This window comes from Bufo gargarizans, chromosome 5 (genome assembly GCF_014858855.1).
Source record: "Bufo gargarizans isolate SCDJY-AF-19 chromosome 5, ASM1485885v1, whole genome shotgun sequence".
Lineage (NCBI taxonomy): Eukaryota > Metazoa > Chordata > Amphibia > Anura > Bufonidae > Bufo > Bufo gargarizans.
This window is the reverse complement of record NC_058084.1, coordinates 128,674,113-128,689,240: the sequence shown is the minus strand read 5'-3', so window position 1 is coordinate 128,689,240 and position 15,128 is coordinate 128,674,113. Positions and strand designations below refer to the sequence as shown.

Genomic DNA, 15,128 nt, shown 5'->3' with positions numbered 1-15,128 from the left:
CTCTGTGACTGGTGCAGAGCTTTGACAGTCACCTCTTGTGCATAGAGGATCCTGTGTTATCTATACACAGAGGTGATATATCGAGACTGTAATGATAGGCAGATAACTGCAGTAAAGTGATCTGTACAGACCAAGAAGTGGCACCTTAGTGGCCAGTGCGAAAACTGCAGGGTTTTATGGCTTTTTTGTTTAAATACAGATATTGACATGAAAAATTAAAAGTGTAAAACCTAACATCAGCAAAAATTCATTAAAAATATGTATAACATAAATAGTGAATTGAACAATAGGTTATTCCCTTTAAAGTGAATCTTCACTCTTAGATGCAGAAGACTCTGCTGTCCACTGCAATGGCAATCACTGAGAACATGGTCATGGTAATCATTTCATATAGCAGCCTCTCATCTTCTTCCTATAGGCTATGCTATACATCTGCATCTCAAATGTTTTTAGCAGGCTTATTAATTCAACGCCCAGCTCTCTTTTCGTATCCCGCAACGATTTCCAATACTGGAGATTTACACCAGATAGCAATAATGGACTCTCACACACATTATGATATCCACAGGTTATAATAACTTTATGATTAAAAACACTTTGTAATATTTGTGTGTACGCAATGGATGTGCTTCTCTAGAATTGAGAAATACATATCTGAGCAATGTGTTCGCAGGCGCACACATTGCTGCCTCAGCCAAACTAAGAGTCTCAGAATCTCCGACCTCAACCTAAATCGAACCTGCCATCTCAATGACTGTTATAAAAAATATGATACATCTACAAGTTAGTCTACTTTCACACTGGCATTTTGGATTTCCGTTTGCGAGATCCGTTCAGGGCTCTCACAAGCGGTCCAAAACGGATCAGTTTTGCTCTAATGCAGTCAGAATGGAAAAGGATCCGCTTAGAATGCATCAGTTTGCCTCCGATCAGTCTCCATTCCGCTCTAGAGGCGGACACCAAAACGCTGCCTGCGGCGTTTTGCTGTCCGCTTGACGAAACTGAACCAAACGGTTCCGTCCTGTCACGCAATGTAAGTCAATGGGGACAGATCCGTTTTCTCTGACACAATCTGGCACAATAGAAAACTGATCCGTCTCCCATTGTCTTTCAATGGAGTTCATGAAGGATCCGTCTTGGCTATGTTACAGATAATACAAACGGATCCGTTCATGATGGATGCATGCGGTTGTATTATTGCAACTGATCCGTTTTTGCAGATTTATGATGGATCCACCCAAAACGCGAGTGTGAAAGTAGCCTTACCTACCACTGAGTTGGGACCAAGACAGCAGTGCTTAGGGTTGTATTGCAGGATGTTGGCTAACAACATGGTGCTTGGGCTGGACACACTCAGATCCTCAGTAATCACAGAACAATATAACATAGGTGGGTGTCTATTGTATATAAGCACCTCCCAATGCCAAACAGTTGATTTACCAATTTTTATGCCAATAACACAGTGTCCCAAAATGGAATTCAAAAGTAAGGGGTTGTCCGGGTTTTTGCTATAGATCACCTTTCCTCGGGATAGGTTATCATTTCTGATCATGGAGGTCCGTCTCCTGGCAGCCACAAATCAGCTCTTTAAAGAGGCCGCGGTGTGAGTGTTACGGTCTCTTCCTAGGCCATGTGATGTCACATTCATCGGTCACATGGCCTAGGCATAGCTCAGTCCTATTCAAGTGATTGGGCCTGGGGTGAACTATCAAGCACAGCTGCTATAAAAGTTACACCGCTGTGCTTGGTAAGCTTTGAGGAGGCCGCAGTGTGGTCTCTACAAACAGTTAATCGCGGGGGTGCCAGAAGTTGGACCCTCACCGATCAGATATTGATGACCTATCTTGTGGATAGACCATCAATATCAAAATCCCAGACAAACCTTTTAAAGAAGGGAAATATACAAAAATACATTTCTAGTACAGATCAGCCTGTGCATGTCTATATGGTCCTATCAATACATTACAACTAAGACCTGGGGGCATTTGGGAATAATGCATATACTGGAAAATGATGGAGGTAGTTTTCAAATGTACTGTCATGTGAAACGAAAAGCAATTCTGCAAACATAAGACAAAATCCCACTCAGAAAGGAAATTTCCATCTGTTTACATGATTTCCATGAGACTGTATAAGCAGACGCCGTCCAGAGCATTCACAGCTATGTATTGTGAATGTGATAAGGCTATTGCTGCCATGTACAGATTGGCCACAGGTATGGAAATCAGCGATATATTTCCATTTACTATACAATGTGCCTCAACACGAGGGGGATGAATTAACAGTAAGAAATACATCCTGTTTTCTGTTCTCTGCTTTTTCTATACCTCTGCCTGACAATCGACTCTGATTCAACGCTGTCTGCCCTGACCTTAGCCTGTTTCCCGTATTGCTCTAGTGCCACTTTCCTTTACCTCGGACTTGTTTTTAAGGTATGTTTGAACTCTACCTGCCATGACCTCAGCCTGTCTCCTGACTACAAATATTGCCTGACAACTCGGTGCATCACACTGGTGTCTCTGACACCATGGGTCAGCTGCCAACTACATCGGGACTATCTCAAGAGATAGCGGCCTTGTGGCTCTCCTTAAAAGAAGACCAGATCCCTGTATAGAGGGTTAAAGGGTAATTGTAGGGGACCACCGGGATAATGCCCTTAGAGATAGCCCAAAGTCAAACCAGTTGGTAAGTCCAGTGGGTCCACATCCACTGCCTGTTACACTTAGGCTAGTTTCACACTTGCGGCAGGACGGATCCGACATGCTGTTCACCATGTCGGATCCGTCCTGCGGCTATTTCGCCGTGCCCGCGGACCGCTGCTCCGTCCCCATTGACTATAATGGGGACGGGGGCGGAGCTCGGGCACAGCACAGCGGTGCACGGAGAAAGCCGCCGGACTAAAAAGCCTGACATGCAGTAATTTTAGTCCGGCGGCCTTTCTCCGTGCACCGCCGTGCTGCGCCGGAGCTCCGCCCCCGTCCCCATTATAGTCAATGGGGACGGAGCGGCGGTCCGCGGGCACGGCGAAATAGCCGCAGGACGGATCCGACATGGTGAACAGCATGTCGGATCCGTCCTGCCGCAAGTGTGAAAGTACCATTAGATCTGATAATGTCAAGAATGTATTGTTAATGTTTTTTAAAAAAATCTAGGCTTATATATATTAAATGAACACTTCAGTCCACCAGCATTATTATTCTACAGCCCTATCATGAAGATGACCCAATAAAATCATGCCCATGGGGGCTGTATTAAATCGTAAAATAATAATAAATTAATGAATAAATAAGGAAATACTGTATCGGGTGGTCGGTATTTCATGTGTCTCATTAGAATACCTCCTAATATGAAAATAAATTATAACAGTAATGTTAGTTTAAAAAAAAAAAATCTGTGATCCTCAATAATTTGAGGAGGAAAATACAAGAGGTACTTCACGCACAGGAATGCTCCTCTAGCATAGGGTTAATAAAGGTCCCACCACTAGAGGGCGGCGTTACTAACCTCTGATTTTGGAACACATTCCTACATCACCACAAAGGATGGATAACTGCAGCGAGCACGATTAGTAGCAGGCAAAAGTGGAGCGGAGCTCATCATGTTTAGTCCTGTGCTAAATATATGTCAGTAGGTGACAGGGAAAGTTCCTCTTTTTAGAATATGGTATTTTTCATTGTGATGAATACCGGTAATATTACTCTATTGCTTCCATGCACATTCTGACGCTTGGGCTGCATTAGTAAAGGGAAGGAGGTGAAAAACTTGAAAAGCCTCACTTTGCTGTTTTAGGACCTGATTTAGCAGAGCTTTTGGTGCCGTCTATTGAGAAGCACAGGCCCAGAGTTTATCCAAAACAATTCAGTTAGCCAATATTGGACATAGGAGCATAGAGTGACTAGGTAAAGCTCAACACATACTTCATTGCATTATGGGAGACTGTTTTGCATCACATATCTTACATAATTACTACCCCAAGTTCTTTGCAGACAATGAGCCAGCAGGGGGTGCTGTGGGATTTCTCAGCAGATACGTTAATGCAGCAGTGGATGAGAATACTAGCTGTAAGGGTGGGATTACACGGCAATTGCCTGCTCATCCGTGGAGGTAAGGAGTTGCACTTACATGTAGAAATTACCTCTGCTGTATGGGGATGAGCAATGGCTACTGCCATCGCCGGTCCAGATGCAGGACCACTATTTCTGGGCAGCAGTGAAGTGTCTGCACCAAAGATCATTTCACCTGATGGACCAATTATCTGGAACGAGTATCTGTTCCAGATAATTGGTCCGAACACCAGGCTGTGTAAACCCGTCTTCGTTCAGGACTACTGCAAAATAGGTAAGGTAATATACTTACAGTGTCAAGCTATCCAATTAGATGCCTACTGGCTAAACCCACCAAGAGTGGCAACCGTATAATGCAGGGCCCTCGACTATTTCTGGATGGTGGAATCAGGATCGAGCTGTTGCATATTAACATGCCCGATACATTTGTTCTTGGAAAGATAATCCCCTGCTAGAAGTGTCTAACAGCGGCTTAGTCCTCATTCAGAAAAGGCGCCAAACTGAGCATGCATGTGCTGGGGGATACTTATAGTCAACCCTATTTAACGTTATGTAGCGTTACCAGTAAAAGTGTGATCAAAGGTGACTAAAGGCTGTGCCTGAAATACAACTGCTCACAATACCTCCTTCTAACTAATGAACTATTCATGCAACGAAAGAATAATGGTGTACGATAGGCATTTACCATACACCTCTGCATTTTGCAATGTCTATAGATACTGTACATACTTATTATATACTATATGATATGTATCCTTTTCATCTGAATAGTAAACCGTTAGTAATCAGTGTATACCTATGAAGTCACAGTCTCTTTCCGGAAAGGCCCTCACCCTGATTGCTGAATAACTGAACAGATTTGCAGGATTTATATTATAGTCCATCACGGAATGTGCCACAATCCCGACAGAAAGCTTAAATCAGACTTTGGTATGCTAAACTGCCATGCAAGTTCCAAAGCCACATTAAATATGTACTGGTAAAGAAATGTCTCAAATATTTATGACCCTATTAAATCCCACAGAATGAATTCTGTAATTATTTTAAACCTATGTCACACAGGATGGATGCTCTGGATGACCCACTTTGCACATGGATCGTTAATCTTTAGTAGGTGTCAACAGTCCTCTCTATTTCTACTCGTAGATTATGCGTCACAGAGTTCTCTTTTATAAGGAGTAGGTGTCTCCTCCAAAAAATCAGCTCAAAGGTGAAATATGCAATATAGAAAGAGATATTCTTTCTTCTAAGAAAGGCAGATTCCCCTATTTGCTTGAAAAAGGCTATCTAAATCTTAAAAAAGCGCTCCCACAAAAATGGTATTTTCTGATCTGTTAGAAAGGTACATGATGCAAACTGTAGCGATGGTAGTCTTCTTACTAGTGACTCTATTTGCGAGTTATCCCCTCCCTTCAGATCCTTAGCTTTGTCATGTGACCAGAACTCTGATTTCCAACTGACAAAGGACAGGACTACTGATTCCTATGAGACTGGCATTAAGGTCCCCATAGGAATACACAGAGAAACTGGATTCCTGTCCACACATAAGATGCCGTGTTATTTGAAGTGGCAGAGTGTTGGTCACATGACACACCTGAGGATCAGAATGGAGGGGATAACTCACAAATACAGTCACTGGTTCTAATAGGTTGGATAATCAACATTTTTATGATAGTGCCTCTTTAATAAGTTTGTGAAGGAAGATAGAAAAGAGTATAAAATGCAAGAGTCAAAATAACAGTTGGGAACAGCTGATCATGAGCTGCACTGGTCATATATTGATGGCCTGTCCTTAGTAAAATTCTGGACAACCCCTTTAATCTAAGTTCTGAGGTCTGAAGATTGGGGTCTGATCTGTGGTCTGATGAAAAATATTTTTTTCTTATTTACCCCCTCTAAAACCTAGGTGTGTCTTATGATCAGGTGCATCTTATGAATCGAAAAATACGGTAAGTACATTTAAAATTAAGAAGTCTAGATGACTGCTGGAAAAACTGCTACTTTTATGTACATGTGGCACACTGTATCTTAAATCATAAGGCAATTAAAAATGAAATCAATAAGCAACAACTGCACTGATCCACAGGCACATCTATTTACAATTAAGAGTTCAATTCATATACAAAAGACTACAGCAATATAGTAGAATCCAATAACATATAAAGGGCACTTTTCTTCATCCAATGAAGATTTTCAGGTCTGAAAGAAGAGAATTTAGCTGACACTAGATACTTGTTCATGTTATCTTCGAAAATAGCCTAATCGTCATTAATTTGATATTTATGTGCTTGTGGCAGAACTCAAAATCAATGTATATGGGACATTTTGCAAAAAGCTTTGTAAGCAGTGATTACATACAATTATTTTTTGACGTTACAACTGTTCAAATAGCAATACAAAAGACTCTAATTTGGAAAAAGGATTGACCCTTAAGCTTCCTGTGAAAAGCTGGCAGATAACTGAACACAAACAAGTAAAAATGCCATCCGACTACTTTATAAAATTACAATTAGCCCCTTAGGTTATAAAATAGTATAATACAAATCTAACAAAAAATAAATAACTGACTAAGGCTCCTTTCACACTAGCGTTCGCTGGTCCGCTCGTGAGCTCCGTTTGAAGGGGCTCACGAGCGGACCCGAACGCAGCCGTCCAGCCCTGATGCAGTCTGAATGGAGCGGATCCGCTCAGACTGCATCAGTCTGGCGGCGTTCAGCCTCCGCTCCGCTCGCCTCCGCACGGACAGGCGGACAGCTGAACGCTGCTTGCAGCGTTCGGGTGTCCGCCTGGCCGTGCGGAGGCGTGCGGATCCGTGCGGATCCGTCCAGACTTACAATGTAAGTCAATGGGGACGGATCCGTTTGAAGATGCCACAATGTGGCTCAATCTTCAAGCGGATCGGTCCCCCATTGACTTTACATTGAAAGTCTGGACGGATCCGTCCGAGGCTATTTTCACACTTAGCTTTTTTTTTGCAATTTTAATGCAGACGGATCCGTTCTGAACGGAGCCTCCGTCTGCATTATTATGGGCGGATCCGTTCAGAACGGATCCGCCCGAACGCTAGTGTGAAAGTAGCCTAACGCTGTGACTTACAGAAAATGAATGTAACGTCAATGTCTACAATGACCAGGGTAAGCTTCTGCTAGATCTGACCAAGAACCTCTATATTGTGGCAATGGGTGCATTGCCCACACTTAGCTCCCACACATTTTTGGGTTGATGCTGGTATTGACCACAACATTCATCATGCTTTTGAACATTTTCATCCTTATATAAATGGACATATCTTTTTGGTGACAAAACCAAAAAGGGCCATATGTACCCAAGTAAATAACACCACAAACACCATGAAACAGGGAGGGGAGGGGAGCTTCTTCAGGACCTATCTCTCAGCTTCTTCAGGACCTATCTCTCAGCTTCTTGTGCTCCCACACCCCCCTGGAAACTTGGGAAGCCAACACCAATGGCCCAAACTACTATTAATGAACCTCTAATCTGCCAGCTGTCATTTATTAGTCATATATCCCAATTTCTGCCTATAGGGACAGCACTGAAGCAAGCAAACGTGACACAATGGGGGACATTTTACAAGACTAGTTCAAATGAAAGCTGGCTTAGCTGACCATTGCAATCAATCAGATTCCACCTTTCATTTTTCAGACCCCCTTTGGGCATCTAAGCCAATCTTCCTTTACATCAGTTTTGATAAATCTTCCCAAATATGTTAAACACATCATCAGCAACCAAACAGATCATTATACCATAGCATTAAATAAATCTATCAACTGACCCTACAAGTTCTCAATCAGAAACTGTTCTGTGGTCTCAGACATTTTTATTACTAATGGCCACATTACACTGTTCGTTGGAGCAGACGATTGTTAGGGAGTGTAAAGGGGGTTTAACTGAATTAGTCAAGCATAAGGCGGATTTACATAGGCAGACGGGCAGCAGATTGTTGAGAAGGAAGCGTTCCTTCCCGACAGTCAGCTGCTCGTTAAGTGGAGGTGAAGCATTGAATTTACATGAAGTGATCACCTCCACAGTTAGACAGCACTAACGATGATTTCACCAGATGAACAAGCGTTTCTTCCCGACAATAGTCTGCTCGTAATTGGAGGTGACCGCTGCATTTACATGCAGTGATCTCCTCCACAGTACGGTGAGTAGCGATCACTAATGACATCACTTTTACCCATACAGAAACATTGCTTGTGGGCAACAGATTGTTGTTTAGACACCAAGATCTACTTCCGGCAAAAGATGATTTAGGAGTCTGCACCAACGATCTATTACCTGCTAGTTTATTGGGTAATTGGTGGCACCTTTAAACAGACCGATTATTGCTAAACGAGGGTTTGATAGCAATAATCTGCCCGAATATCGGCCAGTGTGAAGGGACCTTTAGCCTGTAGGCCAGGAAAGCTCTTGACACACATGTTAAATGCGTCCATATATTACATTACATCAAAGGAGTGTCCTTTTGGCTTCTATATGTTTGACATCCGTCCTTATACCTCAAAAATAGAGGATGTAATAGCGTAGATGATCGTGTTATTCCAATTCATCATATCCTTTTAATTGGCCCCTTTGGCTGATAGATGCCACTATATGGCATCCATCACAGGAATCCATTCCACAAATATGTGCCATAATGCAGTCCACATGCATGGTGTAAACATAGCCTTAACACTTCTTCATATGATCAATGACAATATTCTTTTTTATAAATTATGTTAAGTTCTGGGGATACATTTCTTCTCTGTGATAAGTAGCAGAAAAGCATTATCAGTCGAGATTGGTATAAAATATGTATGCCTACCGGTACCGGATCTTTACCATGCTGCGGTCTTAGACTGATTTTCACTGTAACTTGCCAAAGCTCTTGAGTATCTTCATCTTGGGCATACACAAAAAACGTTGTCTGTTTAGGCGAAATGTCAAAGGTTCTTGCAGCAAATATCACCCCATCACCATCGATTCGAAAATCTGTTGGTTTACTAGTTTCATAATTTATCCGTCTTTGTGCACCGCAATCTGTAAACATCACTAGAAAAAAAGAGCACAACAGGAGTGAGAACCAGAGGCATTTATAGATAGCAGTAAAACAATCGCTTAATCAATGGCAAAAGCAGGGGGGGAGTACGCCATAGGAATGCATAAAATACAATCTGTTCAGGTGAAACCAAAAAAGAACAGCGATAATACTGTCTGGAAGATGACATGCTTATCGACGGAATCATAGCCTGAGATGGAGTATTTACAGCCACAAGTGGATTTGATGATCGTTAACTGATGGTTTCTAAACTATTCACTGATGAATATCCCTACTGATATACTCCTTGTGTTCTTATATAAATTCCCTTATTACGTCAACTGGCCTAAAGTTAGGTGAAGAATTAAAAGTACAATATAGAAATAAATCTGGCTGTACTTGGTTGGTCATCCACCTCATAATCTCTGAATTTACAATGGGCCTAATGGTATGTAACTTCTCTAAACTTCATCAAAACCCACCAGCCAACAATAAATATATTATTAATCATCTAAACAGCTCCCAGAATGAAGGTATACTCCATATTTTAAACCCATTCTAGTACAGCGAATTGTCCAAGGGTAGAAGGTAAGTCCAGCACCAGGTCTGGAGATTAAAGTCAATCCTTTATTACAACAAAATAAAAACAACTGTAATCCTAAAAGTGCATAAACCTATGTGTTTCTGACGCATACAGCGCCTTACACATGGCATAAAGGTAGGTTTGTTTCTCCTTTATGCCATGACTAAGGATGGTATGTGTCTGAAAGACATAGGTTTATGCACTTTTAGGATTACAGTTGTTTCTATTATGTTTTAATAAAGGATTGACTTTAATCTTCAGACCTGGTGCTGAAATTACCTTCTACCCTTGGATTATGCACATGCAACTGACACTGTGTCCACTCACAGACACGGGGACTCCATAGGAGTGGGTGAGCGGGAACTACAAACTTTCTGCTTCATACGGCGAAGTGTGCCATGGAATCTTAATGTGTCTCTTCATAAATTCCTTTAATAAAACTCAATCAAACTCCTTTTTTGTATATTAAATGGCATTTCACTTTAGGTACTGTTGTACTTTAGGTTAATCTGTTGAGATGTCATTGAGACATATCAGATGATGACTCTGGCACAACTAGGGGTCCATCAGAGGCTGTGATGCTGAGTAATGGTGTAAAGGTCACTTAATTCATACTGCACAAGAACTGTTTCACTATGAGCCATTTTAACAACAGAAGTGTTCACTGTAATATTTAAAGCATTGCAAGCACTTGATTGTACCCCAGTTCATGACTGTAAGGAGAAAATGCCTGCAAGAAGTATCCAAAAACCACAATACTTTACCCTGACTACCGAGACTGGCTTAATATCAAAGGGCAGTTGCACCACCAAAAGTGTAAAACTGGCTCTTCAATCAATTACTTTAGACTAGGGGCCCTCTACAAATTGAGGATGGACAAAACCCAAGAGCATGATCACCAAGCATTTAAAAATAATTTACTAGCTCCTCATTGTTTGCTGTTAATGTCTATGAAACATCAAATCGGCTTTGATATTTACCAGGACTCCAGATGGAGTCAAGCCCCAAAAATGTTTGCGATTTAGAAGCAAAAAGCACCCAAAGCATGACTGAGACATCTTGACAGTGATACAATATATTAACAAATGCATCAAAATGATGACATGTAGACCCATTCAGTTGTAAGAGCTTTTCAGGACAGTACTCCAGACCAGGGATGCCCAACCTGCAGCCCTCCAGCTGTTGCAAAACTACAACTTCCAGGATGCCAGGACAGCCTACAGCTATCAGCCTACACCAGGGCATGATGGGAGTTGTAGTTTTACAGGCAAAAGATGATTTAGGAGGGCACATGTTGACACATGTTGATTGTCATACTACTGCACCAATGAGTTTTGTATTTTTACGGCGATGAGAATACAGCCCATGAAACAGAATCTTGCTTGGGAGTGGGTAGCGAAGGACATCTGCTCAACCATAAGGTGGGCAGTGTGAGGTGAATGCAAGATGGCGGCAGCAATGAAGCGTCCTCAGCAATACCATTGGTTTTGCCTCCCCTCAAAAAAGTTCATTGGCTTGAATTCCAAGAGCCGGACCCTCACTTAAAGGGGTTGTCTGAGTTATATAAATATACTAGCTGAAGGAGCCATCTTTGCTCGGGTATATTTAATCTATTTAATTTAATGTTTGTGTGTGTCGTTAAAAGATATCCACACTATCCACTATAACAGTGACATCTAAAGCACCCCACGCCCAAAACAGTGACGCCCCTTAACACTGCCACCCCCACAGTGCCCCATCCCTTAAAATTGGACTTCCACAGCAGCCTACCCCCTTAACTTTAACCTTTACAGCAGCCTTCCCCTTTAACAGTGACTTGCACAGCATACCACCCTTTTGACAGTGACCTTTACTGGACCTAAAAGTTGATTTTTAACTTCATTTTTTCAATCTCAGTCAGCTGAGGAGTTGGATGGGGCATGGCCTAACCTGATCGGGGGTGTAACCTTTTGAACAGCTCACTCTAAGACAGCAGCACTGTGCTGTCTGAGTGTAAGCTGCAGGGAGAAACAGTGGCGTATCTATCACGAGGCAAACAAGGCATTTGCCTAGGGCGGCACTTGCCAATGGGGCGGCAAAATGCCTTGTTTGCCCCTTGTCCCATCAGTCTTATATGCCGCCGGTATACTCAGAAGATCCGATGGTATATTCTAACCCACGTTCCCATGGTGACGGGGACACTTGCCTGGGGGTTAGAATATACAGGGCCACGCCGCTCACAGGAGAACATTTAAAAAATGAATCAGTAACTTTAACTTTATTCATTGGTGATCTCTTAACTGGATGCCTTACTCTGTCTTAGCTCCGGTAACAGCAGGCAGTGTGGGCAGGTGGCGCTCATTCACTGATGTCACACGCCTGCGCCGCCTAGTGGGAGGAGCAGGCACGTGACGTCAGTGAGTGAGCGCCGCCCGCCCGCACTGCCTGCTGTTACTGGAGCTAAGACAGACTAAGGTATCCAGTAAAGAGATCACCAATGAATAAAGTTAAAGTTACTAATTAGTTTATAAATGTACTCCTGTGAGCGTCGGGGGGAGGGGGGGGGGGGATCTGTGGATGGCACTATTTAGGGAAGGGGGATCTGTGGATGGCACTATTTAGGGGGGAGATCTGTGGATGTCACTGTTTAGGGGGGAGATCTGTGGATGTCACTGTTTAGGGGGGAGATCTGTGGATGTCACTGTTTAGGGGGGAGATCTGTGGATGGCACTGTTTAGGGAAGGGGGATCTGTGGATGGCACTGTTTAGGGGAGGGGGATCTGTGGATGGCACTGTTTAGGGGAGGGGGATCTGTGGATGGCACTGTTTAGGGGAGGGGGATCTGTGGATGGCACTGTTTAGGGGAGGGGGATCTGTGGATGGCACTGTTTAGGGGAGGGGGATCTGTGGATGGCACTGTTTAGGGGAGGGGGATCTGTGGATGGAACATAGGAAGGGATGGAGTTTAGAGAGAAAGGGGTTTGGCCTTGATAGGAAGGGGTGGGTCAAATTTATATTAGGGGGGTGCCCGAGTTTAGTCTCGCCTAGGGCAGCACAAAACCAAGATACACCACTGGTTTTGTGCTCCTGCACCCCTGCAGCTGACAGAAGTAGATTTTTACCTTTATTTTTTTCCTTTTACCTTTATTTTTTCAATCCTCGTCGGCTCAGGAGTGGGTGGGGTGTGGACTAACCAGATAAGGGGCATGGCTTAGCAGTACCTGGGGGCAGATTTTTAAGTCTTTTGAGGGTGGACACATTGTGGCAGGGGGCGTGTCTGGGCTGATTACTGCAAGAGTGACGCCCCCTCTGGGCACCTTACTGGCTCATTTGCATACCAAATAAACTGGATTTACAGAGAATAAACACATCTATTGCTGGAACAAAGGCACATCTTAAAATAAAGTACTAAGTGTTATTAGGCCATGGCTTTACTTCAATAGCACCTATACTTGTGACAGATTTCCTTTAAAGCTCTCCTACAGCAGTGAAGATAAATGGCTGGGTTGTTACGGAAACCTGGAGTAAAACTGTGTATGTGGAGACTGGAGGACCTCCAAGCTTATATTGGCTGATAAAGATCATGTGACCAAGCTTCTATTGGCTAATGCATTTTTTCAGAATATATCAGGAACGGTACGTCCTAGAGTGCTGAGACCTGGTCTAAAACCTCCCCGGAAACCTGATGTACTTGTGTGCAAAATTTCGTGATTGTAAATGCAACGGTGCAGAATCCTTTAGTGGACATACATACACTCAGATTTTTATATTAGATTCCTATCAGCTTTATAGCCTATATAATAATACTTTTGTAAAGTACTCTAATTATTAATAACATCTTGTTTCTCCTGTGCTGATGCGGGTCACGTGACCCACACCATCATCCAGCAAGCCCCCTGTGCTGACATTTTGTGTACAGGCTTATCCGTGCCTGGCTATGTACATGAAACGTCAGAGCCATGTGTGCCCGCCCCCCTCTGCGTCTGGCTGCTGGCCGGCTCCTGTGAGGGATCGCGCATGTCCGATTCTTACCAGTGCCGGCAGCCTTGTGAAAACAGAAGGGGGCGGCATAAGGGGGCGGTCCGGCTCAGGTGCCTGCTCTCAGGGGGGTGCCAGAAGCAATGAGCGCTTCCATCAATACAGATTGAAGAGCTCATTGCTGGAGCGCAGGGAGCTGGGTCCCGTCGCTCAGCTCCTCGCACTCCTCCTCTCCCTCAGGCTGGGGGAACACTGAATGGTGAAGCAGGAAGACTTTTCCTGCTCCACCATTCAGCCTGCAGGCACAGATTGCGCTGCCGGCCTGTGTGGGCGGAGCATGCAGCCCACAAATCTACATAAGCTCCGCCCACACAGTGCTGCAGATCGATGTGTCTCCAGGGGGAGAGCTGGATGTGAGCTTCTGGAACGGGGCAAGGTGAGTAGGTACTGTGTTTTTGTTTGTTTGTTTGTTTTTTTAATACAGAGAGCTTTATTACTATGGAGGGGGCATAGAGGTCTTTATTACTAGGGAGGGGGCACAGAGGGCATTTCTACTATGGAGGGGCACAGAGGGCATTACTAATGTGAAGAGGAAACAATGGGAATTTCTACTATGGAGGGGGTACAGAGCCAGAGGGCATTGCTACAACGACGGGGGCACAGAGGGGATTATTACTGTGAAGGGGCACAGTGGGCATTATTACTGTGAAGGGGACACAGTGGGCATTATTACTATGAAGGGGGCACAATGTGGATTATTACTATGAAGGGGCACAATGGGGACTATTACTGTGAAGGGGGCACCATGGGGATTATTACTGTGAAGGGGACACCATGGGGATTATTACTGTGAAGGGGACACAAAAAGGGCATAACTACTGTGAAAGGGGCACAGAGAGGGCATAACTACTGTGAGAGGGCACAATGTGGTGAAAGCTACTGTGAGAGGGCACACATCTGTACAAAACTAATGTAAAGGTTGTACAATAAGGGTAATACTACTGTGAGGTGGTACAATTATTATTTTTTAAGTATGGGGGGGGGGGGGGGGTTGCCAGAGAAAGGACCTACCCCAGGTGCCAAACACCCTAGGCCTACCACTGGCAATCAGAGCCCAAAGAGAGAGAGAGAGAGAGAGAGAGAGAGAGAGAGATTTTCTGATCTATATCTCTATACACATATATAGATAAACATATATAGATTATTCACGCCCATAAATATTCATGAGGGAGAGCTTAGTCATTGTTGTTGCACACCCCCACAGCTTTGCTGCAGCATGTACACCAAGCATGTATAACAGAACTATGAAAAGGTTTAAGTATCTATATATTATTTTTTTTTTCAAGAAATCAAGCTTAACTAATATGTACGGTAAGTCCTGAGGTTTTTTATTTTATTTTTTCATTACTCGTATAACCCCTTTAAGGATAGGACATCAATTGGCTGATTCCTAAAAAGCCTTTAAACCAGTCATACTCCTATTGAC

At 43.4% G+C, this 15,128-nt stretch overlaps 1 protein-coding gene across 1 annotated transcript in view; it reads right to left on the bottom strand.

Moving 5' to 3' along the window:
* Positions 1–15,128, bottom strand: part of CDH2 (cadherin 2) — a 300,671-nt gene that overhangs the window by 70,964 nt on the left and 214,579 nt on the right. The window contains exon 3 of the mRNA XM_044294069.1: positions 8,890–9,116. Coding sequence (XP_044150004.1) covers positions 8,890–9,116 — 227 coding nt within the window. The remainder of the gene's footprint in view (positions 1–8,889; positions 9,117–15,128) is intronic.